Source organism: Lutjanus erythropterus, chromosome 23, assembly GCF_056507025.1.
Source record: "Lutjanus erythropterus isolate fLutEry1 chromosome 23, fLutEry1.hap2, whole genome shotgun sequence".
Taxonomy (NCBI): Eukaryota; Metazoa; Chordata; class Actinopteri; order Lutjaniformes; family Lutjanidae; genus Lutjanus; species Lutjanus erythropterus.
The window spans coordinates 17,433,231-17,458,598 of NC_139339.1; the positions used below are offsets into that span (position 1 = coordinate 17,433,231).

Sequence of the window (25,368 nt, forward strand, 5' to 3'; positions counted from 1 at the left end):
GCTGTGCGGAGTTTGCATGCTCTCCTGTGTTTGCATAGGTTCTGTCTTGGTACTCTGGCTTCCTCCCGCAGTCCAAAGACATGCAGCATAATAGATTAATTGATAACTGGTTGTTTGTCTCTATGCGTCAGCCCTGAAATGAACTGGCATCTTGTCCAGGGTGTACCCTGCCTCTCACCCAGTGACAGCTGGGATAGGCTTCAGCCCCCCTGTGACCCGTCAAGGATAAGCGGTTATGGACGGATGGTGGATGGATGGACATGGAGCAGATTTCTGATCCATGTTTGTAGTGAAGCTAAGTGTTGTCACATCTTTGATTTAATCCACATTATGCCCTTGTTCCTTGCTGTACATTTGTGGGAGGATGGTGTCTGACAGTGTTTAGAGGGCAAACTATAATGCAGCTCCTAATGTTCCATGAAATAGTGAAAGCCCAAGTTTCCCTCCCCTGGATTTATTTATTATCTTTTTGCTGTTGTGAGGTAATCTTGTTTTTACAGCATCTCCTCTAATGTTTGCTCCTCGGTTGCACACTTCCTCTCAGAGGTCCTTCCTCTGAGAAGTCGTTTTACCCCATCTACTAGTCTCTCTCTTCAAGTGCCAGGTTTAATTAGTAGAGCTGTAATTAGTTTCTTGCTGCCACCCCTCGATACAATGGCACTTAAAACATTACAATTAGCTGTTTCACTGCATTTAATCACCCATTAGTCCCAGTATTGGTGATCTAGTAAAATAAAACTAATAGAATTCCAGACTGCAGATGTGACTTCTCAGTTTATCTTTTTAAATAAATAACAAAATATTGTGTAAAGAAAGAACTAAATGTTGGTTACCATGTGGAGTCTTCAGATTTAATTTTCACTATGGTGCTCGATATTTTTGTGAACAAACAAACTTCACACTTTGCTGCTCTAATATGTGTTTACAACACTTTTTACACCCTATGGTGTTATCAGCATGTATCATCACACCTGAGTGTTATTATGACACACCCATTGATATGATGTGACACTCATATTTAGGAATGTGGTTTCTTGTTTCTTGAGTAATTAAGTTAGCAGAAAACATTCTCATAAATGTAGACAAAGTGATAGAGTTGTGAAGTGGGAGTAGACCTTAATTCCAGATTTTTTTTGTACTACTGTAGATTAACATTTGGAAGTTTCATTTTATTGATATTTTCAATGTTGCTCAACATAGAAACTTGGGATCCTCCTGGAGATTTTAACAAAAAAAAAAAGATTTATGTAATTTTTATGTTAGTTTAAACATTTGATTTGAATCATTAGTTGAAGAGATGACACAATACTACAATACCTGTGAACCTTAGCTGCTAATGCAGTGGAGAAGAAGCAAGTTAGAGGGAAGCAGTTAAGAGTGAGTCATTCATTAATTGTAGGGTTGCTGGTTCAAATCCAAGTGCCTCCCCTCTGCATGTTAGTGTCCTTTAAATTGCAAACTGCTTTGGTTAAAAGCACAGTATAACTGCAGTCCATTTTTGGCCACAGCTAACAATTGTTTTTATTATGAACTAACATTTCCATGATTTTTATGATTAATCTTTTAATTGTTTAGTTTATATAATGTGAAAAATGTTTCTCTGTGTCTGGGGCTGCAGTCATGGGTGTACAATGTGAACAAGAAGGAGCTGAACTTCAGTGTTGAGCATTAGACAGGGTTTTCCCTGGATTTTTTTTTTTTTTTACACAGTTTTGGCACGCACCTTTAGATCATGATTTCACTTTTTGCTTAGCAACTTGAGGGCAGACAAAAAAAAGTGTCTGGGATGTGTTTGTGATCCAATATCCAATTGCAGAGTGCAGTACTCAAGACCAGAGTACACTTTGTTGTAGGGAAACAACTATACTAGTATCCACTGCGTGTGTATATTTGTGTGTGTGTGCATTAGTTGTTCAATGATGACTCATGTTACTTGGCTGCATCATTGACCTCACAGACACACTCATCCACCAGCAAGACACAACTGCTCCCCTGGGAGTGGGAGCCCACACACTATTAGCCTTGTCACCTTGTAGGCACAGGATCACACACACACACACACACACACATGCTGAGCTGAGCTGAGCTGAGCTGAGCCAGATATGTACTCATGTTTAAATGTAGATGTATTTCTGTAATCCAGTCATTTTCAGCACCCACCCAGCATCTCTTTGTGACTGTTTCTGTTCACATTTAGATTGGATTCAGGGGCTAAATGGTTGATTGCATAAGAGGAAGAGGAATACTATGTAGAGTGGAGGAGGTGGAGGAGGAGGAGGAAAAAGGAGGAGGGGAAGAAAAAGGGGGAGAATCCCAGGCTGGTGTAAAGCAGTTTTTGTGTATGCACATGTGTCAGTATCTTTTGCACACGTCTGTTTCCTTGTGTGTGTTTCTGTGCTTGCATAAGAGCTGCTTTCATTCAACACAGCCCGATCACGACTCATTCTTCTTGTGTGAGTCATCACCTTTCAGTGGAAGTTGGTTTGCAGTCACTTCTGACGATTTTCTGCATGTGTGTGTTTGTTTGAGAGAAAGAAAAATCAAGTACCAACCAGCCAAAAATAAATTCCCATGTGGACTTCCTGACACCCCTTAGGAGATAACTAGAACTAAAATAATCTTTTTTCACTCCCTCTAAACATCAGTTATGATATGTTTTGTCTTTAAAAAGGTTATTTTCAGCTCTTCAACCGGTGCACCCAGGTTATCTCCTCTCTTCTGAAATGTCCTTGAGCAAGACTGTGAAAACAGCTCATATCTGTGAAAGTTAACAGAGAAAGTTCACTACCAGGATCAATAATTCCTCTGCTGGTTGCTCATTGGCTCGGTGCACACATTGGCAGGTCCAAAGAGGGCTGAGCGGTAACTTCCCAGATATCATGTTAACATGACGTCAGAAGGCTGCACATAGCACACTCATGTTTACCAACCAGGCTGGTCTGCAAGGGTTTTTTTTATGCCGCAGGGAGGAGAGATGAAAAAGATCTCAAGTCAGTGAGTACAGCTCAGCTTCTCTTGAGCAGATTATGTACTCCTGTGTAGGAAGCAGTTTGGATTTCAGCCTTGAGTTACCATTCATGACTTAGAAAAAGTAGTAGAAGAATAAGAAAAGTTAAGATTCCAACTTTAATCTAAGGCCTAGAGGAGTCAGTTTGCTGCCTCTGAAGTGTTTGTCAGATGGTTTAATGACCTTTCTGATGTTGGAATGGGGGGTCTGTATCCGACAGTTTATGTAACTTTCAAATCCGTCAAGCACGCCCACTTCATGTAATGATTGGCCAGGTGTGCAGAGGCAACACATTAAGCACGGTTCTCTCTTAAGCTCTCTTTTCCCATTCTTCACATAATTTATGTCTTTTTTTTACTTATTTTTTTATATATGTGTTCTTAAAAGAGCCATAATACAAGCACAGAATGTGAGGCCAAAAGGAGTCACAGTAACATGTAGACTTACACTCGGTCTGGGTGATATAGCTAAAAAACCTGTTGTGAAATGAAGTTTCACCAGTCAGTATCGATACGTTTTGATCATGTTGTGTCCTACAAGGGGTGGAAGCAGCCGAGGTGATAAAATGAGTAAATACCATAATATTTGTGATCAGATACCTCGATAATTCAACAATATTGTAGGGACTACTAATGGTGCTTTCACAAAAATATTAAAATAAGGAGAATTTTTGATAAATAATTATCAGTAATGTAGATATTATGACTAAGTGGGTAAAGGCAAGTAATAGAACAGCAGAGCACTCTGGCAAATTCAGACAATGGCATCAATTTACTGCAATGCAGCCTTTAAAACTAGGAAAAACAACACATATGCTACATCACGATATAACAATATCCAAAATCTATCATATCTAGTCTTCATTTTCAACAGGTTTCCATTTTCAGCAGAGTTTTGTCCCTTTTCCTTTTGTAGCTTCAGATTATAAGTCAGCTGCTCCATCCAGTGTAACCGATTCACAATATTTATAAAAGTGTCCACTGAGGGGCAGTGTTTCTGGAGCCAGCATTTTGTTAAAGTTTTCTTGCCGGCTGCCATAAGGATCTTAGAGGTATCACTTGTATTCAACTCCTTGCCGCAAGTTGAGTCTGAGGTATAGGGTTGGACATTTTGAACACTTCCCAAATTTCTTGATGAAGGGTCGAGTCCAGAATCCCTCCAAAGGAGCAGTGGGGTCCCCATTTATAAGCGTTGGCACATTTCTTGAGTGGTTTTTCCACCAAGCAGTCCAGTCAAGGTTTTTACACATTAGAATGGTTATTTTCATGTTTTTATTGGCAAAAGTTGTTGATGGTACTAGTAGGACAACTTAATTCTGTCCCACTTTGTCTTTGTTCCTTTGTTGAGGTTCCAAGTGTGCTGAGCTGATACTAGAAGGTGGAGTTAAAACACTGCAGTCCTTAGAGAATTGGAAGAACCAGAGTTGTCTTAACAGTCTTTTTTCATGCTGCCTGCAGCCTTTTCTCACACAAAACTTTTCTCCTTGTTGTAATAAACATACGGAGAAGAAACAACACAAAATTTGTGCATAGTGAGTGTGAGGTTGAGCGAACAGCAGAAAAGCAGAGGAAGATGTTGGCAGCAATTTGTCTTATGGCAGTAAATGTGCAGTGCATGTTGCAGTGTGTCAGTTAAACACCACAGCTTCAATCAAGAATCAAGAAAAGTTACATCTGTTTTTCTCAGCTGGCAGAAAAGTGAATTAGATTAACCCTGAAGCCTTGTACTTTCATACATGTCGGCCTGGGTTTCAGGGGTACCATACCAGACCATGTTTGGTATAGAGGCAGCTTTGATGAGTTGAAAGGAGTACACTTGGGTCAGCAGCAAAACATACTTTAGCCACCTCAAAATAAAAAAAAAGGCCTCTCTCTTTCTCTCTCTCTCTCTCTCTCTCTCTCTCTCTCTCTCTCTCTCTCTCTCTCTCTCTCTCTCTCTCTCTCTCTCAAAAAAACCCCAAAAATCACCTCAAGTCTACTCTATATTTAGAATATTTTCACTGCTTTGTTTTGCTATCAGAATGATTTTTCTGCTGGGAATCCCTTGTAAAATAAAGCAAATATTGCTTTCTCCAAACCAACCAAAGCCTGTTTGCCTGTCTGTTAGTTTACTTGTATTATTGTGTGACTTCAGTGTATTCAAAAGGTCAGTTTGATTCACAGAAGTCGCACACTAAGTACTGATTTCACTTGAAGGGTCTGGTGGCTTTGGTGAGAGTAAAAATTGGTGTAAATGACGGCAGTTTTCCATTGGAAGAGGGCGTCTGAAAGCAAGGTAAGGCGGCGAAAGTTTTCTAAACTAGCATACACTTAAATTGATGCTAAAATTTGTGTTGTCCACAGCAGTGCATTGCTTAGCATCCGTGCTGGTGGTCCTTCTGCTTCCTTAAACTGGCTCGTGCTGATCGCTATCTACTAAACTGACCGTACAAACCCTATTAAAATAACCCAAACTAGCCCTTTAACTGTATTTAGTACACTTGTTTGATTGAAATCATTAATGTCACTCATGTCAGGTTTTAGGTAGTCGTTTTAAACTTTTCGTTTCTTTGTTAAGTGGGACTCATTAAGGTCTCCATTCAGCCACAATTTGCTGCAAAGATTCTGCAACAGTCTGCAGAGCTCCAGCCTTGGCTTCCCCTCTACATAACCTGACTACATGATTCTGAGAAAAAAAAAAGAAGAAAAGAAAAGAAAACCACTTCAGGTCAGTGCTGAGGCCATGGTGTTCGGTTACTACGGAAACCACCAACTTGTGCACTTTGGAGAGAAAGACGTGGAAGGAGAGAGAGGAGAAGAAGCCGAGGGAGGAAGAAGCCAGACGATGGATGCTGCTAGCTCTATGTATAGCTATGTTACACTGTTAAGAGAGGCAGGGAGTAGCCAGGATCTAAATGTATCAATAATACATGAGGTTGTTCTCCGATATGCTAACATGAATTATTTGACAAGCCAAGTCGACCTGCTTCTCCGTCTCACCCCCCTTCTCTCTATCTCTGTACATCCTCTCTCTTCTGTATTCTAACACATTGGCTCAAAATCTGAATCTCCCCTCAGAACGGCGTCTTTTTCTTGGAGCCGTCTTCGCTGAATAATCTGGGGCTCAGCGGGTTTCTGAGTCTCCCCCCTCTGTCTCTCTCCGCACTGAGTGTTTCTGCCCCTTTATAGATTTTCTCCTTTTTAACTATATCCATGCGTTTTGTGTGGGTTCTCTCTGCCTCCGCCTTTGTCTTTGAGGCTGAGGGAGAAACGCAGGCTCTCGTCAGATGGACTTTTGATGAGGAGTCGGCACACAAGAAGAGGCAGAGAAGAGCTTATGAAGTTCATGAAGCTTTGTGTCTTGCTGTCTCTCCCTCTTTTCCTCCGTTTATCTGTGACTGTCTTGTCTGAGTTTCTCTGTCTTACCTTGGGTTCACTTTTGACATAGTCATTGCATAAAACTCAATCTGTAAAGGTTAATTTTTAGCTATAAAACTCAGCATCATTTAACCTCTTAAAGCTGATTTATACTCCCAAATGGACATGCATGGACAGCTGTGCACTAGGGATGTTCCTGGTGACTAATTTACCTGTTAACAAAATACAAATTTTAATTTAGACTAGTCTAACAGTAAGAAAACACTCAGAAAGAAGTTAAAATTTAACAATTTATTAATTGATAATGTAAAACATTGTCTGGAAAAAAATGTGTATTAAGAGGCATTTGAAGCTGTTAATTGCATTCAACAATAGACAAATTGTATTTTAAATGCTGGTGAAACGTGTTGCACTATGCATTATGAACATTACACATTAACCTTATAAAACGTGACAACAACTCACTAAATTCTTCACGTTTTCAAGCCAGAAACGATCACAGTGTCTGCGGGTAAATGACATCGTTCGTCCGGAGCTGATGTTAGCTGTCAGCCTGCCACACAGCGTGGCTAACACTAGCAGAGCTAGCAGCAGCTGCTCTTCTTGCTGGTTAATGTCGGTGTCTGCGCTGAATGTGGTTACATGTTGCTCCAGTCAAGAATTTATGTACCGGTTTATTATGTCACAGCCTACTTCTATTCATTTTCTAGGTCAAAACACTGCCAGACCGTGCTGGTTTTACAAGCTGTCATCTGTCCGACTTTGCTGATAACAATGTGTGTTGTTGGATGGGCCAGCGAGGCATAAGCTCTGGGCCAGAGGGGCTGTCGTTTGACAGGGTTGCTACCCCAAGTAGTGGTGGGTGGCCAAAATTGTGAGGATTTGCTGATTCATATGATTATAGATTAGAGCTGCAACGCATAGTTGATTATTAATCGATTGGTGAGTTAATCACCAACTATTTTGATAATTGATTAATCGGTTTGAGTAATTTTTATGGAAAAAAGTCAAAATTTTCTGATCTCAGCTTCTTAAATGGTTTCTTTTTTTGGTTTCTTTACTCTATGATTAACCTGAATATCTTTGGGCTGTGAGTAAAACATAACATTTGAGGATGTCATCTTAGGCTTTGGGAAATACTGATCAACATTTTTCACCATTTTCTGTGTTTTTCAACAAACAACTATTAATCGATTGATAGAGAAAATAATCAACCAATTAACCGACTATGAAAATAATTGTTAATTACAGCCCTATTGTTGTTTTTAAGTCACCAGTTTTTGGATTTGGTTTGGTTTATTTTGAATATTCATAAAAGCACATGTTGGACTTTGTCAATAATGTCCTGGACTTGCTGTGTTTCCACTGTTATGTTAAAGTTGCTTTACCATAACTGCTGCATGCACCCAAAAGTCTTATACCTAAAATCAATGGCTAACCTTTTAGGGACTGCCCACAGATGGGAGCTGAATCCCTGCACGTGACAGTGTGAACAAAGCTTTGTCCCCTCAGCGTGAGCATACACACAAAAAAGGACAAGAACAAAATCAAAATCTTTATGCCTTTTTAAACAGTCCCAGAGCCCTTGGAAACGTGTCAGTGCAGCTGAATCCAACACACATGCCCGCAAGCATATTTGTGCTCACATGCACACACACACACACAAACTCACACGCACACGCACACGCACACACACACACACACATTCACATTCTTAGATGCTCCAACCAGCCAGTGAGGGCTGGTCCTCTGCCAGATCGGGAATTGGCAAACTGGCAAATCTCAGATCATTTTAAGTCAGTTGGACAGAGACGGCCTTAACGTTAAGATGCTTTTGGGAAGCCTGAGGCCTGAGTTCCCAAAACTGTGGATGTCGGCCAAGATTTGCTCCACTGAGCTCTGTTATTCAGGGATGTGCGGAAGACGGGGCAGCAGAGATGCTCATAAGGGACCAAATGCAAGTTCAGGTCTAGTCCTGCGAGACGGACTCCAGGTTAAGTCTCAAGTTTTGAGAGTCCAGAGTTCAAGTCAGGCCTCCAGTCTCCCATATGGTTTGACTTGGCAGCAGTATTTCTAGAAATGTTCCTGCAAATGATTCATATCCTAGTCAGTAATTGATAAGCTCATAGAGGAAACACAGAATCAAAAAGTGAAAAACACAGCAAACACCATGCTTTAATTGTATTTTTCAGTAGTAAAATCTTATCTTTTATTGCATTCTTTGCATGTGCAGATGAGTATAGACATCATCAAGAAGGTACAGGAAGTGAAAGGCTTAAGGGCCAACAAATGGAGGACAAAAATATTATCTGAAGTGTATATGGAAATAATTAGTTGCGGGTGGAGAATTAGTTTCTTCTTTTAGATTTAAGGTAGTGCTTACCTGCTAACATCTCTATCATATGAAACAGCTATAAAATCTGATTAATGCTGCAGTAAGTGATTCTGGAGAAAGATAGTTGATTGAGTCTCATTCCCAAGCTGTCAATTGGTTTGGGTTGGTGCCTTGATTCTTTGGGGACCGGGACTGATTGCCAAATGTATAGCAGCGTCACATTCGCAAACAGTAAGAGACAGTGGTTGTACTGGGAGACTCAAGGTGGAGTTTGAAAAAGAGAAGACATGTTGAGCTGCCTTCCCTGGAAAATGGGAAGTGAAGAGCTTCCAGCACTTGCTTAAAGACATCAGATCTGTCAAAACCATCAAGCAACTCATGTTGAGCTTGAAGGGAAAGTAACAGAGGGATCAGGTTTCTGGTAGTTTACACAGCAGTGGGAAAGTTCAGATACAGCCAGATATGTCAAAAACCTTTAGTCCCCGGAGCTACTTTTCAAGAAACTAAATAAATATATACTTTTGTGCAAAACTATACAACAGTGACGCCATATAAAGCGATACTTCTCTGGAAAATGGGAAATAAAGAGCTCCCAGCACCTACTTCGACACATTAGATCAGTTAAGACCAACAAGAAACAAGTGTTGAGTTTGAAGGGAAACTAACAGAGGGATCAAGTTTACAAAGCGGTGGAAAAATATTCAAATACAAACAGAGATGTCAAAAACCTTGTAGTCCCAGGAACTACTTTTCAAGGAAGTAAAAGGTTCCCTCAGCCCGTTGTTGTCTGCATTTCCACTGTGGTCTAAAGACCTTTGAAGATGAGGCAAATTAGTAGCCAATGAATAACTAGTGTTAAGTTTGAAGGGAAAGTAACAGAGGGATCACGTTTCTAGTTGTTAAAACAGCAGTGGAAAAAAAGTTCAAACACTAACAGAGATGTCAAATACTTGTAGTTCCAGGAACTACTTTTCAGGCAACTAAAATGTCCCTTCAGCCAGTTGTTGTCTGCATTTCTATCGTGGTCTAAAAACCTGTGAAGATTAGGCAAATTAGTATGCTTACATGAAAAAAACAATGGCAGTTTTTACACCTTATTTTTGCACTTAAATATACAGACACAAATGCACCATATAAAGCAATGGACAGGTATTATTATGTATGCAACAGGAGCAAATCTTCTCCAGGGGATAGGATGTAAAGAACATACAACACCAACGTAGAAACATAGGCTCTATTAAAACTAATAAGTACCAAGTGTTGAGATTGAAGGGAAACTTACAGAGGAATCAAGCTTATTTACACACATTGTTTACACAATGCTGAAAAAAAAGTTCAAATACAAACAGATGTCAAAAAGTCTGTAAATGACAAGGATGACATGATTCATCACTTTTCTGGAGACTAAAGTTTAACTTTAGATTTGATCTCATTAACATTTTCAAGAGGTCATTACATAATAATTTATCATATTGTGCTGCCAATCTTCTGCTTCTTCCCAAAGGTTAATTAATTTTTTTCTGACCGCTTCCTCTCGCCATTTGTCCTCCCTCATCAGTCCTGCGTGTGCTTCTCATAAGAAGTCCTAATGAATGACTGGAAAAAAAAAAAACAGCAGGAGAAAAGTTAATTTTTAAACAAGGTCGGCCCAGCCTGAGGTGAGGCAAGTGGCTGAGGTTAAACCATCTGAAGCAGCAGGGGTGACAGTAAGGAGATGCAGGTTAAATCTTCCTTCCTGCTGGTGTCTTAGAGCAAGAAACTAAACCCCTGCCAGCTCTGAGATTGCTGTTCTGTAGCTGACCTCTGACCTCTCTGCAGGAAGACAAATAGAGACAAACGACAAAAGATGATTTCTAAAATGACTTTTAAATCATCACAGTGCGCTTAACATCTTGACAGACTAAGTGTTTGAGTCAGAGCAGAGATATCTGTGTGAATTTTAACAGAGACTTGACTTCATGTCAGTGATGAATCGTGTCATTCTTTGTTATTAGCGGTTAGCTAATGAGCACAAGCTATCACCATTTGTCAGACAGCGTGCAAGTGTTTCAGTTGATCAGTTTTGTCTTTTTAGTGATCTAAAATTTTTACATTTAACATTTTAGTCAAGTTATTAGCATAGTAGAGATGGCAATTTCTGTCTGTTGGTTGGTCAGTTTACCACATTTGTCCAGACTGAAACAGTGGCCTTGAAATTTTGAAATGAATTGTGTTCCTCAGAGGCTAAATCCTAGAGACTGGTGGTCCCCTGACTTTTCCTCTTACGGCCACCAGCAAGTCAAATTTTTCACTTAACCTGTGAAATATGTCAATATCTACTGGACTGATTGGCACAAAATGTTGACATCCACAGTCCCTAGAGGATGAAGCCTACTGACTTTGACTGGCAAGAGGTTGACACTTGTGGTAAAAGGGACATTTCTTAATTTTTGAAATGAAACAATCCTGTTGTCACATTTGTTTGTTTCCCGGCACTAAAATTAGCAAGCATTTAATAATCATGATCAAATACAATATACATTGATTGCTGTGGCATTTATAGTAACAACTGATGTGATGATAAAAGCTTCTATAGTCTGGAAATTTTTGTTTTGCTTCTTAAAAAGCTGTACAAACTCTGTATTAAATGAGTAAAACAAATAAATGGATGTTTATTTTAAGGTGAATCTCTTTTGTCTATGTTTCATATTTCCTTTTTCCTCTGAAACCTTCATTGGACCAAACATTCACTCTCGTTTTTTTTCTTTCTTATCTCAGCGTTTCATCCAGTACCTGGCCTCCAGAAACACTCTATTCAACCTGAACAACTTCCTGGATAAGGGAGCTCTGCAAGGTAAAGCACACAAACACTCATTCTCCCTAAAACTGTGTGAAAATAACAGCTCTTTTTTGTTTGTTTTATTGTGCTGGTAAAGAAGCAGATGGGCAGGATTTGCCTCAAAGGACATAACACAGAGTGCTAAAATGTTTTAAGCAATCAAGGAAAAGTATTTAAAAGCCAAAATTGGTACTTCAATATGGTTGATTACTTCAAATTCATTTGAGGCAGTGCACATTACACAGTATAATATATGTAAACAGTTTATGGGAGAAAAGCTAGAAATCCTTTGTAGCTGGCTCACATAACACACTCAGTATATTTTCTTCTTTCTGACTCTCCTCTCTGTTTTTTTTACCCTCCCAGGTTACGACATGTCAACCTTCATCAGACGATATAGCCGTTACCTGAATGAGAAGGCCATGTCCTACAGACTGGTGGCTGTGGATTTCACCAAGATGAAGAGGGGGTAGGGGAGGGCACGCACACAAAATGACAACCTCACTCATCACGGCACACTCATCTTGTCACACACCAGGAGAGTGTTTAGCTTTTGGCACTAAAGGGAGAGAACAATAGACAGAACCTGACAAAATCTTTTATTTTGATGAAAGTATCTATCTTTATTATAGTAGGGAATGTCCAAAGATGGTCAAGACAACACGTGAAGTATTGTATTTAGTTTCAGATGTTTCCTGTTCAGCTGGTTGGAGACATGCTCATGTAAGATATTTAAGGAAAGAAAAAAACTAAAATGTTTTAGTCAGCTGAGTCAAACAAAGGAATATGTAGGGTGTCACTAATGTGTCATTTACGCTTATTACAAGTGAACGAAACAAACCCGATTACCTAAAAGAGCTGGTCTTCTCTTCACTGTGCTTTAGTTTTTATAATCTAGTGCATCATCAAACCAAGATAATTCTTTTTATTTATATTCTTCGCCCTACAGAAGCATATGTTCAAAAGTCCATGTTCCCTCAAATTTTTGGTATGAATCGGAGCAAATTAGATTTTTTGTTCTAACGTCAGCATGAACAACAATTCTGGACCCACTCACTATAGGAAAGGGGGCTGCTCTCCTTCCAATTACGCAAAATAATTCACCGGGCCAGAACAACGGGACACAAACATGATTGCATTCCTTTGGTGATCTGGAAAGCTCTCTGGCTGGACTGTCCCAAAAATGTCAGTGAGCAGGTTAGGCTCTACCATTTTGTTACATAGTGATGTAAAACAGTTAATTTACAATCATTCTTAATTGTGATTCAGGGGTCTTAAATGTGGTTGCATGTCTCCCATCATGGACAATGAATGGCTTGTTGTGGAGAGGACAGTTTGATGGATCGGGGACCACAATGGAAATAAGTCTTTGATTTTATCAAGTTATCTCTGACAATGTCATACACGCTGGTACTGCATTTACGGTTGTATTCAATCCTTTTGTCGAAATTAGAAAATACATGTGTTTAGACGCAAATCTCTGAATAACCTTTAGACAGACTTTAAAAATAAAACTTAAAACAGAAAGCAGACAAGAGTGTCCAACTGCATACCAGTACTCAAGACAATAGTGTCCCCAGACTTGAGGCACATTGCTTGTATAAATATTATATAAATATTAAAATGAAGTGACCGTGACTGGTGACCGGGCGATCATGTCAGATATCTAATTTCCTGTCTGTGAAATATTATACATATACAGACATTGAAACTGTAGTGAGAGGTGTCATGTTGCTGGATGTTTCTTGATCATTTTCGCTGTCTATTTTTGCTGAGAACTGCTCACGTCACTCTCCAGATGAAGCATCGCTGCAGCTGTGCAGGAACCGAGCTGTAACAGAATAAAGAGATGAGTTATGAAAAGAGGAGAGGACATATAAAGAGAGAAAAATGTGAGAGGAGACATGAGGAGAGAAGTAAGGTTAGAAAAAGAAAAAAGGTAGAGAGAGAAAAGAGGATAAGGCCTGGAAGTAACCTGGAGCACTTTTGGACTGCAAAAAAAATTGTAAAAGTTATTCATAGTCTATTTTTGTTATTTCATTGTGTTTTTGTTACCTTAGAATTAGCCCTTTATATCTATACAGTAGAGTAGAGTTAGATACAGACAGTTAGATTACCTGTAAAAGTACCAGCCATTTTATTTTTGTGTTTTGTGGCATAAAAGGATGTGATGCCCCTCAGTTCTACTCTGTTCCCATTGGCTTACAGTAATGGGGTCTCTAGACTTTCAGTCGACAATTGGACCCTTCCTAAAAAATGGGGAATCAGCTGTTCTGGTTAGCCTTGTTGTCACTATGAAGTTGCCAGACAGCAGAGACTCCACAAAGTCACTGCTCAAGGCCAAGAAATAGTCCAGCACATAAATCCCGTAAAACCAACACTTGTCATTTTTACTTTTCTGTTTCTTCTTCTTCTCAACAAACAACTTCAAACAACTATAACTTGATAATTAGTGAGAGCTTTAGAGGTGCTTTTGTTTTCCGCTTGTTTTCAACCTTAATGCTAAGTTAAGTCAAATGAATCTTTCAATGTCAGCCACTGTAATATTTTAATACATCTAGAAATGACCATGCAGCCTTTCTGGAGACTTCTGTGTAAATGACAGTGGGTGCATCATTACTGCGGGTTGTCTTAGGAAGATCATTTCAATTTCAGAAAGTCCAACTGTTCTGGAATGACATAGAATCCTTTGTCATGCTGTCCCGCTGAGCAGACTCTCATTATGTTTTTGAAAAATGTGTTTCAGTCGCCATTTGCTGCCAGCCTTTCACCTCAAGTAGCCGTTAAGACTTTGCATTACTGAGAAAACTTTTATATGCAAAACGTTGGTTTTCTTTTTTCATATTTCCTATCGTTTGTCATCATTTCCTCATCCTTATTTTGTGTTTTTCCTAATTTGCATCAAGATTTGCATATGAATTTCCCCTCAACAAGGTGCCCGCTACAATTATGTGTGTTTGTGTGTTTGTTTTGTCAGGATTGATGGTGTGATGCGTACCATGAACACAGAGAAGCTGATTAAGACGCTGCCCATCATTCAGAACCAGCTGGATGCTCTGCTGGATTTCCAGGTACTGTGTGTGTGTGTGTGTGTGTTGCATGTGTGTGTCTTTATGCATGCTTGTCAAAGTTGAGGTCGATTCACTTTCCAATCAAAATGTAAATTGAAACAACAGTCAGAAGCAAAGTTCGAACCCTTTCTTTATTGATGGAGTGTAAGAAGCATATTATGGCAACAGATTTTGAGTTTTTGTGTGTGTGTGTGTCTGCGTCAGAGGAGAGAAAGGGGATTGGGTGGGGATTTACAGAAATTGGTGGGTGCACTGTGGTTTGTGCCAGCGAGCTTCAAAGAGTGATAAAAATGGATGGTGAAGTTTCTCATTGGAATGCATATATGTGTGTGTGTTTGCGTGTGTGTTTCTTGTGAGTGTTTGTGTGTGTCTGTGCATGATGTTTTTCCCACCTAAACTAAACAGACAGTTGCTCTGTGTGTGTGAAGATGTGTTTGCTTCATACCAAGTGCTGCAATTTGGAAGAAAGCTGTTTGTGAATATATGAAAGAGACATTTTCTTCCCTATGAAAAGCTTTGAAGAGATGAGATAGAGATGTCTTCTTTGCTTTCTCTCACACTCTCACTTTATGCTTTTAATGTCCGTAAGGAATTTCTTCGGAATTGGTACAAATATCTACTGGGATTCAAGAATGAACTGATTAGATTTTGGTCGTCATAGTTCAACATCACTGTTACCTAAAGTCCATCCATTCTATTCTCATGAGCATGATATCTCAAGAACACTTTGATGGAATTTCTTCAAATTTGGTACAAATGTCCACTTGGATGATGATTAGATGTTGTTGGTCAAAATTCAAGGTCACTATTACCTAATGTTCATCCCGTTCTTGTGAACATGATACCTCAGGGAGTTGGGATCAAGGATGACTTCATCAGATTTTGCTCATCAAAGGTCAAGGTTTCTGTTGTCATCCCATTATTGTGAACACAGTTTCTCAGGAATGCCTGGAGGAGATTTCATTATATCTGGCACAAATGTCCACATGGATTCAAGGATTAACTGATTGGATTTTGTGGGTCAGAAGTCAAGGGTCACTATGACCTCACAAAACATGTTTTTGGCCATGATTCAAAAGTTCATGCGCTAATTATGACAAAATTGCACACAAATATCTGGTAAGACAAAGTGATGACACTCTATCGGTACTCTGTACTGAAGATGGCGTGTTCTCACATAAAGTGGAACTTGTCTGGTTGGCACACAATGCATCATACAACTACAAGGTGGTAACTCTTTCTTTCATCTTCTCTCTGCCTCTCGTTTCTCCAGGCCAACCCTAATGAGCTGACCAACGGAGTGATCAACTCAGCCTTCATGCTGCTCTTCAAAGACTCCATAAGGCTGTTTGCTGCTTACAATGAAGGGGTCATCAACCTATTGGGTAACACACACATATACACGCAAACACACGCACACTCCTCGGATAAATACAGCCTACACTAAGCTGACTGATGTTCACTCACCTACATTTGTGAAAAATGAAGATGTGTTTAATTAGTCTGAAAACCCACACAGGCGTATGCACATTATACAGACACACAGAACAGTATCCATGAGTAGAAAAGCATCCTTGTGTGCACAGGGCTGTGAGCTGCTCAGACTCGGTTGTTCGTCAAGACTTTAAAAACTTTGCAGGCAGAGATGGAAGATGTTAACTTCAATGAATGACTTATTTCCTCCGACGTGATGGTGCCATGAAAATGGTTGTCACCCCAGGCAACTGTCTTTGACTCAGTGATCAAACCAAACTGCCAATAAAAGGGATGATCAGTATTCAAAGTGACCAATGAAAGCAGCAGAGACATCAGCCACTGTCTATAGACGGCACACGCTAACATCACTTTCCCACTGGAACACGTCCTCTCGGTCCAACTGAGAAAACATCCTGCAACACGACTGTCTTTAGTAGGGAAAACTGCAAAACTGGGAATAAAATTAATGATTAGCCGAATAAATTAAAGGCAACTGGACTCCTGATCCTGACAACTTACCAAAGACACAGTGGTTCATGGCAATTGACATGTGGACAGCAATCAGGTTTCCCAACAATGATATTTACCTGATTTTGACACCAGGGAAATGCACAAAGTAAAGAAGGCAAACAAAAGCGTGGACACACTGATCATAACTTTATTTCTGGACGGGATATGTTGGTGAGATTAATGTGATGAGGACATCAAAGGATATTGTGGTTGTATGCGGACGCGTCTGTACAGATATTTTTATTTTATGACATTATTGGAGAGACAGTTACACAGAATACAAATGAAAGATGCTGTAATTTTTAATTGATGAGAAATGTTAGTCATACAGTAGATAACGTAATGTATGATTCTACTCAAAAATCCAACATACCTGACACCAAAGGGCAGCCACAAATCCACAATTCAGTTCTTGATTCCAGTTGTTTCTGTGAACTACAGTGGTCCATTTACTTCTCTTTTCTTTATCTAAAAAGATCACTCCAATTTCTTGTTGAATCTTTTCGTTCAGTCAGTCATACAACAGCTCTTTCCCATTTTAGATGCGTTTTTGTGGCAGTCAAGCTCACACTACCACTACTACTCAGTTGTCTTTTTGTCACTCAGTGGGTGTCACTGACTTCTGCATGCTGTGATGTCACCTGTAAACCCTCTATTCCATCCCTGCCTCCAAAGTCTCAAAAGTCAACTGGACAAGTAAATGAGTGTTGAGCGGTTGCAAGCACGTAGGGAGGGTTGGGCTCACATTGACATGGCCCCCATGCTTGTGGGACTGTATTTGTGTACGTGGAGCAGAAGTGTTCCCTCACAAGGATGATTTTCCACTTGCGGGAGACTGTGCGCTGGTGTCACATGTACGTCCCTGGTTTTTATGTAGCTGAATTTTGACACTAATTAAACGACATAGAGGTGTACGTGTAGCTGCAGTTAAAAGACAATAGAGTGAAAGAGCTGCTGGGTGTTTCTGTCGATCACATACAGGTGCTTTTGGGATACTTAAGGTATTCCATACTTATCCCTCTTGTAAAGAACTCATTGCATGGGTGAAAAAGTTTCAATAAAAAATTCAAAAATGCAAGTAAAATAAATCCAAGGCTCACTGTTGGATTTTTTTTTCAAATTCAAATGCCTTTATTTTACATGGCAGTGTAGACCTTCCATGGACTGCTAGCACAATGAAAAGCTGCAGGATCATGACCATTAAATCTAAGTTTTAATAGATTGGAGTCTTGTCTTTATGGTCAGCTTGGTCATTATCAGAAACAATAAAATAATCCAGCCCAGTAGACTATATAATGGGGCCTCAAAAATAATGGTTCATCTTTACTATCGATGTAGTCTGGCCAGACTGAGATAACAAAGATGGGAACAAATGTATTACAAAGGTTCTAATGATCAAATTTGCCCAAAATAGGAATGATTATTGAATAATTAAAGTCTTTTTTTTTTCTCTTAATATATATTTCATCCACCAAAATGCAAGTTTCATTCAAAAACAAACCAAGGCACACTGTAGGATTTGTTCAAAATTAAAATGCCTTTCTTTTGCATGGCACAATGTATTAAAAATGTTTTGCGACCAACACAGGTCTTCTCCAGGGTCAGCAGTGATATTTTTTCATACACTCTGCCATGTAAAATAAAAGCATTTAATTTTGTAGAAATCTTATAGTCCACCTTGGATTGTTTTTGAACAAGACTTGCATTTTGATTCATGAATTTCTCCCATGCAATAAGCCCTTCACCAGAAGAATGATTATAGCTATATAGTTTGTTTTGCATGATACACAGTGTTGTCTGGCAGATATGTAAACACACACACATATGTGCACACAGTCTGGTTGTCACGGCAGCAGAGATGATTTTGACAAGCTGTCATGTAGCTGATAAGTGTTTCTGTTTGTTTCCACTCAATCATTCACTGATTATTCCTGCCTCCTTTCTCCCTTCCTTCAACTATTCCTCCTTTCCTTTTTCTCTCTAAATCTTGATTTCTGTCTCCTGTTTTCATCCTCCTCCTGTGTCTGTAGAGAAATACTTTGACATGAAGAAGAACCAGTGCAAAGATGCTCTGGACATCTACAAGAAATTCCTTTACAGGATGACAAAGCTGTCAGAGTTCCTCAAAGTGGCCGAGGTATATTCGCACACACATACACACTCGCACAAAGGTACATGAATGTGCATACATGTGTCAGGAATTCGAGTTTTTAGGATCTTTTTTGTCCAGTTTTACTCCCAGATTTCTTTTTACAAGAGCAACACTCAAATTCAAATTACCTTTTTAGCCTTTTCCTCATAATTTCCTGTCCTGTTTTTTGTCCTGACCTCGTCCACTGATCACTTAAACACACATATTTACACACATATATACACACACACATTCCCAACCCCCCCTGGACAGGTGTATTTTCCACACTCTGCCACAGTTCTGCTCACACAGCTACTGTACTGCAGACATGCGTACCCGACTTACCCTCACTGCCCCACATTTGCTTTGCAGACACTTTGCACACATACATACATACATACACCTAAAATAACCCTAAGATGGAGGATGTGGTTAGGCGCTCCGTTAGGTCCCTCTCCCTCCGCTCCCCGCACTCCTCCATCTAATCCTTTCTTCTCGCGCTCTCTCCCCTCTCGTCCTGACAAAGATGGATACCCGTGTGGCTCTCTTTCGCCCAGTGCCCACAGATCATCCCTCTTTTTTCCCCCTCTTCTCTCATGCCCTCTTCCTCTCCCTCCCTCCTTTGTTTCAGCAGCTCGAAACAGTGAAAATCATCAGCAGAAGAGCTACATCAGTGGTTCATGTTCTCTGCATTAATGTGCATTCATATAAATGCTCCTTTTGTCTGTTATAATTAGGTTTTAAGGCGCTCCCTACATAATTAAGTGTCTCTTTATTTACAGACTGAAACAATAGCGTTTAGTTCAAAAAAACATATACATTCTGTGAATAAACTAAGAATGACTTGCACTGTTTTTAAACTACACGTCTCAAACATGTTTAAAGCTCTGTACATTTTCCATCAATGTAGGTAATACAGTACTTTAGAGGACACAAAGGCTTCAAAAATAATCCCTAAAAGCACTCAAATTGTGTCTTGTCGGCGCACTCACTCTATTAACATGTATAATATATATTATGTTCATAAGCTGACAGCTTTCTCAGTAGATTTTGCATTACTTTGCAGAGTGGTGCACGCTGCTACACGTGGCCTTTAACTTTTTTACCACCCACTGTTCTGCCCACAAGGTCCTGGCACAACTTTCAGGGAATGCAAGTGCAATGAAAAGTTACATGAACTTGAAATATACTGTATGGTTTGATAAATTACAGTCTAAACTTTCCGGTTATTGTGGTTGCTTTCAGAAAAAAAAACAATGTTGTAAAAATAATCCAGAGTGCACTGCATAGTATGGTATGAATTGGGGTCTCTCTTCATAGTCAGAGGAGACTAGCAGTTCAATGATTTGATAATCTTTTAAAAGATTATGTACAGATTCATTGCAAAAGGTTCTAATGATAAAAAATAGGCCATTTGTCATAATTAACTGTAAATGGATCACCTTCAAAACTCCCAAAACTTGAATGTTTTTTTAACCAACCTTCATTTTATTATTTATAAAGATAACATATTACATCCTCTAAAGGTACCACATCAAAACAGATATTGGCACCTGCACATGACACAAAAAAATCAATTTGATTAAATGATTAAAGAAATTGTCACGTTTGATCTATTAAAATGTCCCATTAAGCTGTGGCAGTGTGCACGCATGTTAAACAGTAACAGGACCCTGAAACTGAAGCACCTAAATGGAATTCATCCATCTTTAACTGTATTATTTAGACCTGCATTTTTCCAATTGCGACACATTTAACTGTATTATTTATACCTGTATTTTTCCTGTTGTGACACGTCAAAATTTCCTACCTGGAAAAAAAAAGCTTGCTGCCAAAAATTTGGCTTGTCCTAACATTGCGAAGTTGGGCTTTTATGTTTTCTTACCACAACCTTAATTACAACTTCCTTCTATGGCTGACATTTAATTATTGAAAAGCAGAATATTTGACCTGGGCTGTCACTTCTGGCTTTAAAGAAAAGGTGCTGTAAAATTTTGTCAGTCCATTTTGGTGATCAAATATAACAGTTCATAAATTATCAATGATTATTAATAAACATCCAGGACTTGATGTTCTGTATCTGTGTCCTGAAAAGTCAACGTGTTCACACAAATGTTACCTGTCCGAGTCGGAGAAGAGTTTTGGCGTACTTTATAAATGTGGTCAGTGTTGTCACATCATCATATGCACAAGTTGCCACGCCCACCTCTCCCTCATTGGTCAGACATATTTATCACTGTCCAATCATCATCTTCATTCACTGTGAGGATTGGTCGGCTCATCATCAGCCAATCCAGATGTCGAAAACTTTTTCTTGTTTATTTCTGTTGTTGTCGTTTATGTTGACGCTGCCACTGCATGAAGTAATGACTCCCCTGTTTTTGTTTCTTTTTCTCATCTTATTTATTTTTTCTTTACAAATGGATCCTGCCCTTCTCTTTATTTATTCTTCTTCTCCATTTTATCCCACCTACCTTTCTCCCCTTTTTATTTTCTTGATTTGTTTGTTTTTGACGACAGCAAGTTGGAATAGATCAGGGTGACATCCCAGATCTCTCACAGGTCAGTGTACATCTCACCTTCCACTTCCTCTTCCTCTCTTTCTATGATTCTCACTCCTCTTCTTGCTCCTATCTTCTCACCTTTTTTCCTTCCTAACACTACATGTGTTTTATTTGCTCCCTCTGTGCTCTCATCCGTCAGCTCGCACCTTACTTCACCCCTACATATACCTGTGCCCCCCCTCCTCCTTCATTCACTCATTCTCTCTGCTTCACTCTCCACCCACTCATTTTTATTTCAAACAACCATCTCGTCTAACCTGATCCGAGTCGAGGCAACTCCCCTCTGGTTTGATTGATTTCCTGCTTTGTCTCTCACTTCTAAATGCTCATTATAGATCCAGCAGCAGGCTGAGGTGTGTTAAGTTGGCCTGCTTAAAACACTGCGCCATCAGCAGGCCCACTGCAGGTTTCCTCACGTGGATCTGAAACCCTGAACAATCAGAGCTTAGACCTTCATCTGCAGAAATAACAATAATTGGAACAACAAAGGGCTTAAAAATCAAGACAGCAACGCTCCAAGGGAATAGACTACATGATTTCTGTTTTTAATCATCAAGGATAAAGTTGCCTTTTTTGTCTCATTGTGAATTCAGAGGAATGACTTCGGGCATGGTTTCCATCCTCCTAATGGTTGATGGGAGGACTGGTTAGACTGGTGCACATGAAGTTATACAACAGGGTTAAAAAAAGATTTTATGTTAGGATGTGCAACCTCAGTTCCAAAAAAGTTTGGACATTGTGTAAAACAGAAATAAAAACAGAGTGCAATCATTTGCAAAAACATAAAATACAGTGCAAAAACAAGATATTTAATGTTCAAACTGACAAACTTCATTGTTTTTTTTTTGTAAATATACACTCATTCTGACCTTGAAGCCTGCAACATGTTCCAAAAAAGTTGGTACGGGCACTAATGCACCACCATACCATCAGAGATGCTGGCTTTTGATGATGGTCCTTGTCCTCTTTAGCTTGGAGGACACAGCGTCCATGATTTCTGAAAACAATCTAAAAATGTGAACACTTTTCTACTTTTTCTCTCAGATGAGCTTGTTCCAACTTATTTGAAACATGCTGCAGGCATCAAATTCAGAATGAGTCTATATTTACATAAAACAATAAAGTTAATCATTGAACATCAAATGTCTTGTCTTTCTACTGTATTCAGTTGAATACAAGTCAAAAGTTTTTTTTTGTTTTATTAAAGTTTTACACAGTGTTCCAGCTTTTTTGGAACTGGGGTTGTACAAAAATAACAATATTTGCCATAGCAAATGGCTTCGGGCAGTGCTACAGGGGGATTGACTGCATGATTTCTGTTTTAAATCATCCAGGAGAAAGTGGCCTTTTTTTTTATCTCATTGAGAATTCAGAGGAATCACTTGAAGCACAGATTTCATCCTCCTCATGGTTTATGGGAGGACTAGTCAGACTGGCATACATGAAGTTACACATCATTCTGAAAAACTGAAATATTTAAGATTCTGCTTAACTCTATAAACTGTCATTTGTAGATCTGTTTGCTTTGCTTTTATAGTATTAAAATAAAAGCTATGTCCTGTAATATGATATGTAATGATAATGTATGACTATCAGGTTTAGTGTGGAAGTGATTAGTGGAAAATGGATTTTTCAGTAAACAGAAAATTTATCAACAGTAAGGCTGCAACTAATGATTATTTTCATTATCAGCCAATCTTTTGATTATTGTTTCCCAAATATATACATATATATATATATGTATATGTATGTATGTATATATGTGTACATATATACATATATATATATATGCACAGCTTTCAGTTTCTTTTGGATATGCCAGGGATAGGCATTTTAGGCAAATTTTACATGAATTTACAAGACAGACAAATACCAAACATTTGTTGGCTAGAGCTTTTGAAAACTAAGGTTTGCTGCTTTAGTGCATTTTCTGTCATTGTAAATTGGAAATGTTGGGCTTTTTGACACCAGATTCTGGTCTCATTAAGCTGGAATTTAGCCTCCAAAGATGCATGCAACTGTCTCTGCAAGCCTGTTATCTGTAATAGGCCATTGTTGCTTGCAGTCATGAAAGTTCAGTTGTTGATCTTGTCGGGAGGCAGGTTATTCAAGCTGAAGGTACGAGTGAAAAAATTGAGAAACAAAGTCTTTGGGTTTTGGACTGTTGGTTGGACAAAAGAAGCAATTTAAAGATGTCACTTCGGGCTCTGGGAAATTGTGACAAGCATTTTTCCTACTTGTATGACATTTTTTAGACTCAATGATGAGAATAATTAGCATAATAATCAACAATGAAAATGATCGTTAGTTGCTCTCAGTGATCTTAATTTTTAGCATCAAAGTTCAGTTCTGAGCATCAGGTTATCTTGAGTTTAGGTATCAGAATCAGGGATCCTTACCAATAACTGACCAATTTATCAATAATGAAAATAATTATTAGTTGCAGCTCTGATTGGGTTTACAGTTTATTAAACTTTGGCAGGTTCTAGTACTGAAAAGTTGCCACGTTGGTGCTTTTCTGCTTCAGTAAATCTTTACAAAAACCCTCCACACACACACAGATCCAGAAACAGTAACTTTTTACAGCCTCGGTGGAGTGTGGATGTGCATTACTAAAGAAATCATTACTGAGTGTAAAGCTGGAAGTTAACAGTGTGTGTGTGTGTGTGTGTGGGTGTTGAACTGCACAGTTCGCTGTGGTCGTTAAAGAGACATTTCTCTTCTCCCTCGTCTGTCTATCGCAGAAAACAAAAGGATCATACATTGTAGGTGGTGGGTTGCATACTGTACCGCTTACCCCCTCCAACCTGCTTATAACCCCCTGCATGGACACCATATATGCTCATGTATGTGTGTGTGTGTGTGTGTGTGTGTGTGTGTGTGTGTGTGTGTGTGTGTGTGTGTGTGTGTGTGTGTGTGTGTGTGTGTGTGTGTGTGTGTGTGTATACCTCATACACTTCCAGGCATGCTCTTGTTTTTTCTCCTGGTGTTGACTGAGTACAATGTGTGTTGGCCTCAGGTGGATTGCTTGTAGCTCTCTCTCTCATACACACACACACACTCACACACACACACACTCAGAATGCACTCACAGAGCTCTGGCACGACAAGCAAAAGGCCATGAAACCTCATGAATAGAAAATGAGGTTTCACCCCTCCGCCCCTCCGTCTTCATCTGCATGAAAGAATCCCTGCGCCGGCCGGGTTTTCGACTCGCTCATCTAAATTCCACCCTCCTCCTTTTAGATGCTGTTTATTTCATATTTGTCATGCACAACATCATTGCTTCAACATGCATGGCAGAGGTGTTTTAATAGAGAATAACCTGAGCATTACCGTGTAATAATTAAAAAAAAAAAAAGGAAACATGAGAGAGGAGAAAGGGGGATTCTTGATGACTTTTTTCTACATCTTGCTGCCTTCCAAAGTTAGCTCTATCGCTAAACGTCTTGAGATGACAGCACTCACAGTATGTCAAGAGTTGAGGAGCTGAGGTGACAAAAGTACACACCTTCTTTACTCAAGTAGAAATACAAATACATGTGCAAAAGACTGGCAGAAGCAGAAGTACTAATTCAGCTTCTTTACTCAAGTAAAAGTGAAAACGTACGGGCTCTAATATGTACTCTTTCTATGAAAGTAAAAAGTCGTTCTCTGAAGAACATTTCTACCGACTGCTTACGTGCAAAATTAGCAGAACCTCAACTTTTCTCCACGTCATGTCTGTTTTGTCTTGTTACATATAATGTCGTTTTCATCTCATGTCTTGTTACAACATTTTCATTCTGTTGTCTTTTACGTTGTTTTCGTCTGTTATGTCTTTTTCATAGTTTTGTCATTTTCATCTTGTTTTATCTTTTACTTAACCATTATGGAGTTTTCATCTTGTTACTCATTGCATTTTCATTTTGTCACGTCTTTTACGCCATTTTCATCTTGTTACATCTTATGTCATTTTTGTCTTAACATAATGTTTTCGTTTTGTTATGTATTTTTCAGAAGTTTAGTTGTGGTAGATAATTTTCATCTTTTCATGTCTTGTTACGTCTTTCACTTCATTTTCACCGTATTTAATTCTTGTCTTGTGTAATTTTTTATCC

The 25,368-nt window shown here is 39.1% G+C and overlaps 1 protein-coding gene across 3 annotated transcripts in view; it reads left to right on the forward strand.

The window, feature by feature from the left end:
- Positions 1–25,368, forward strand: part of LOC146305959 (phosphatidylinositol-binding clathrin assembly protein) — a 109,977-nt gene that overhangs the window by 44,798 nt on the left and 39,811 nt on the right. For all 3 annotated transcript variants that reach the window (XM_084713023.1, XM_084713025.1, XM_084713024.1), the window contains exons 3-8: positions 11,456–11,531; positions 11,883–11,985; positions 14,494–14,587; positions 15,861–15,972; positions 18,604–18,710; positions 21,225–21,266. In XM_084713023.1, coding sequence (XP_084569149.1) covers positions 11,456–11,531; positions 11,883–11,985; positions 14,494–14,587; positions 15,861–15,972; positions 18,604–18,710; positions 21,225–21,266 — 534 coding nt within the window. The remainder of the gene's footprint in view (positions 1–11,455; positions 11,532–11,882; positions 11,986–14,493; positions 14,588–15,860; positions 15,973–18,603; positions 18,711–21,224; positions 21,267–25,368) is intronic.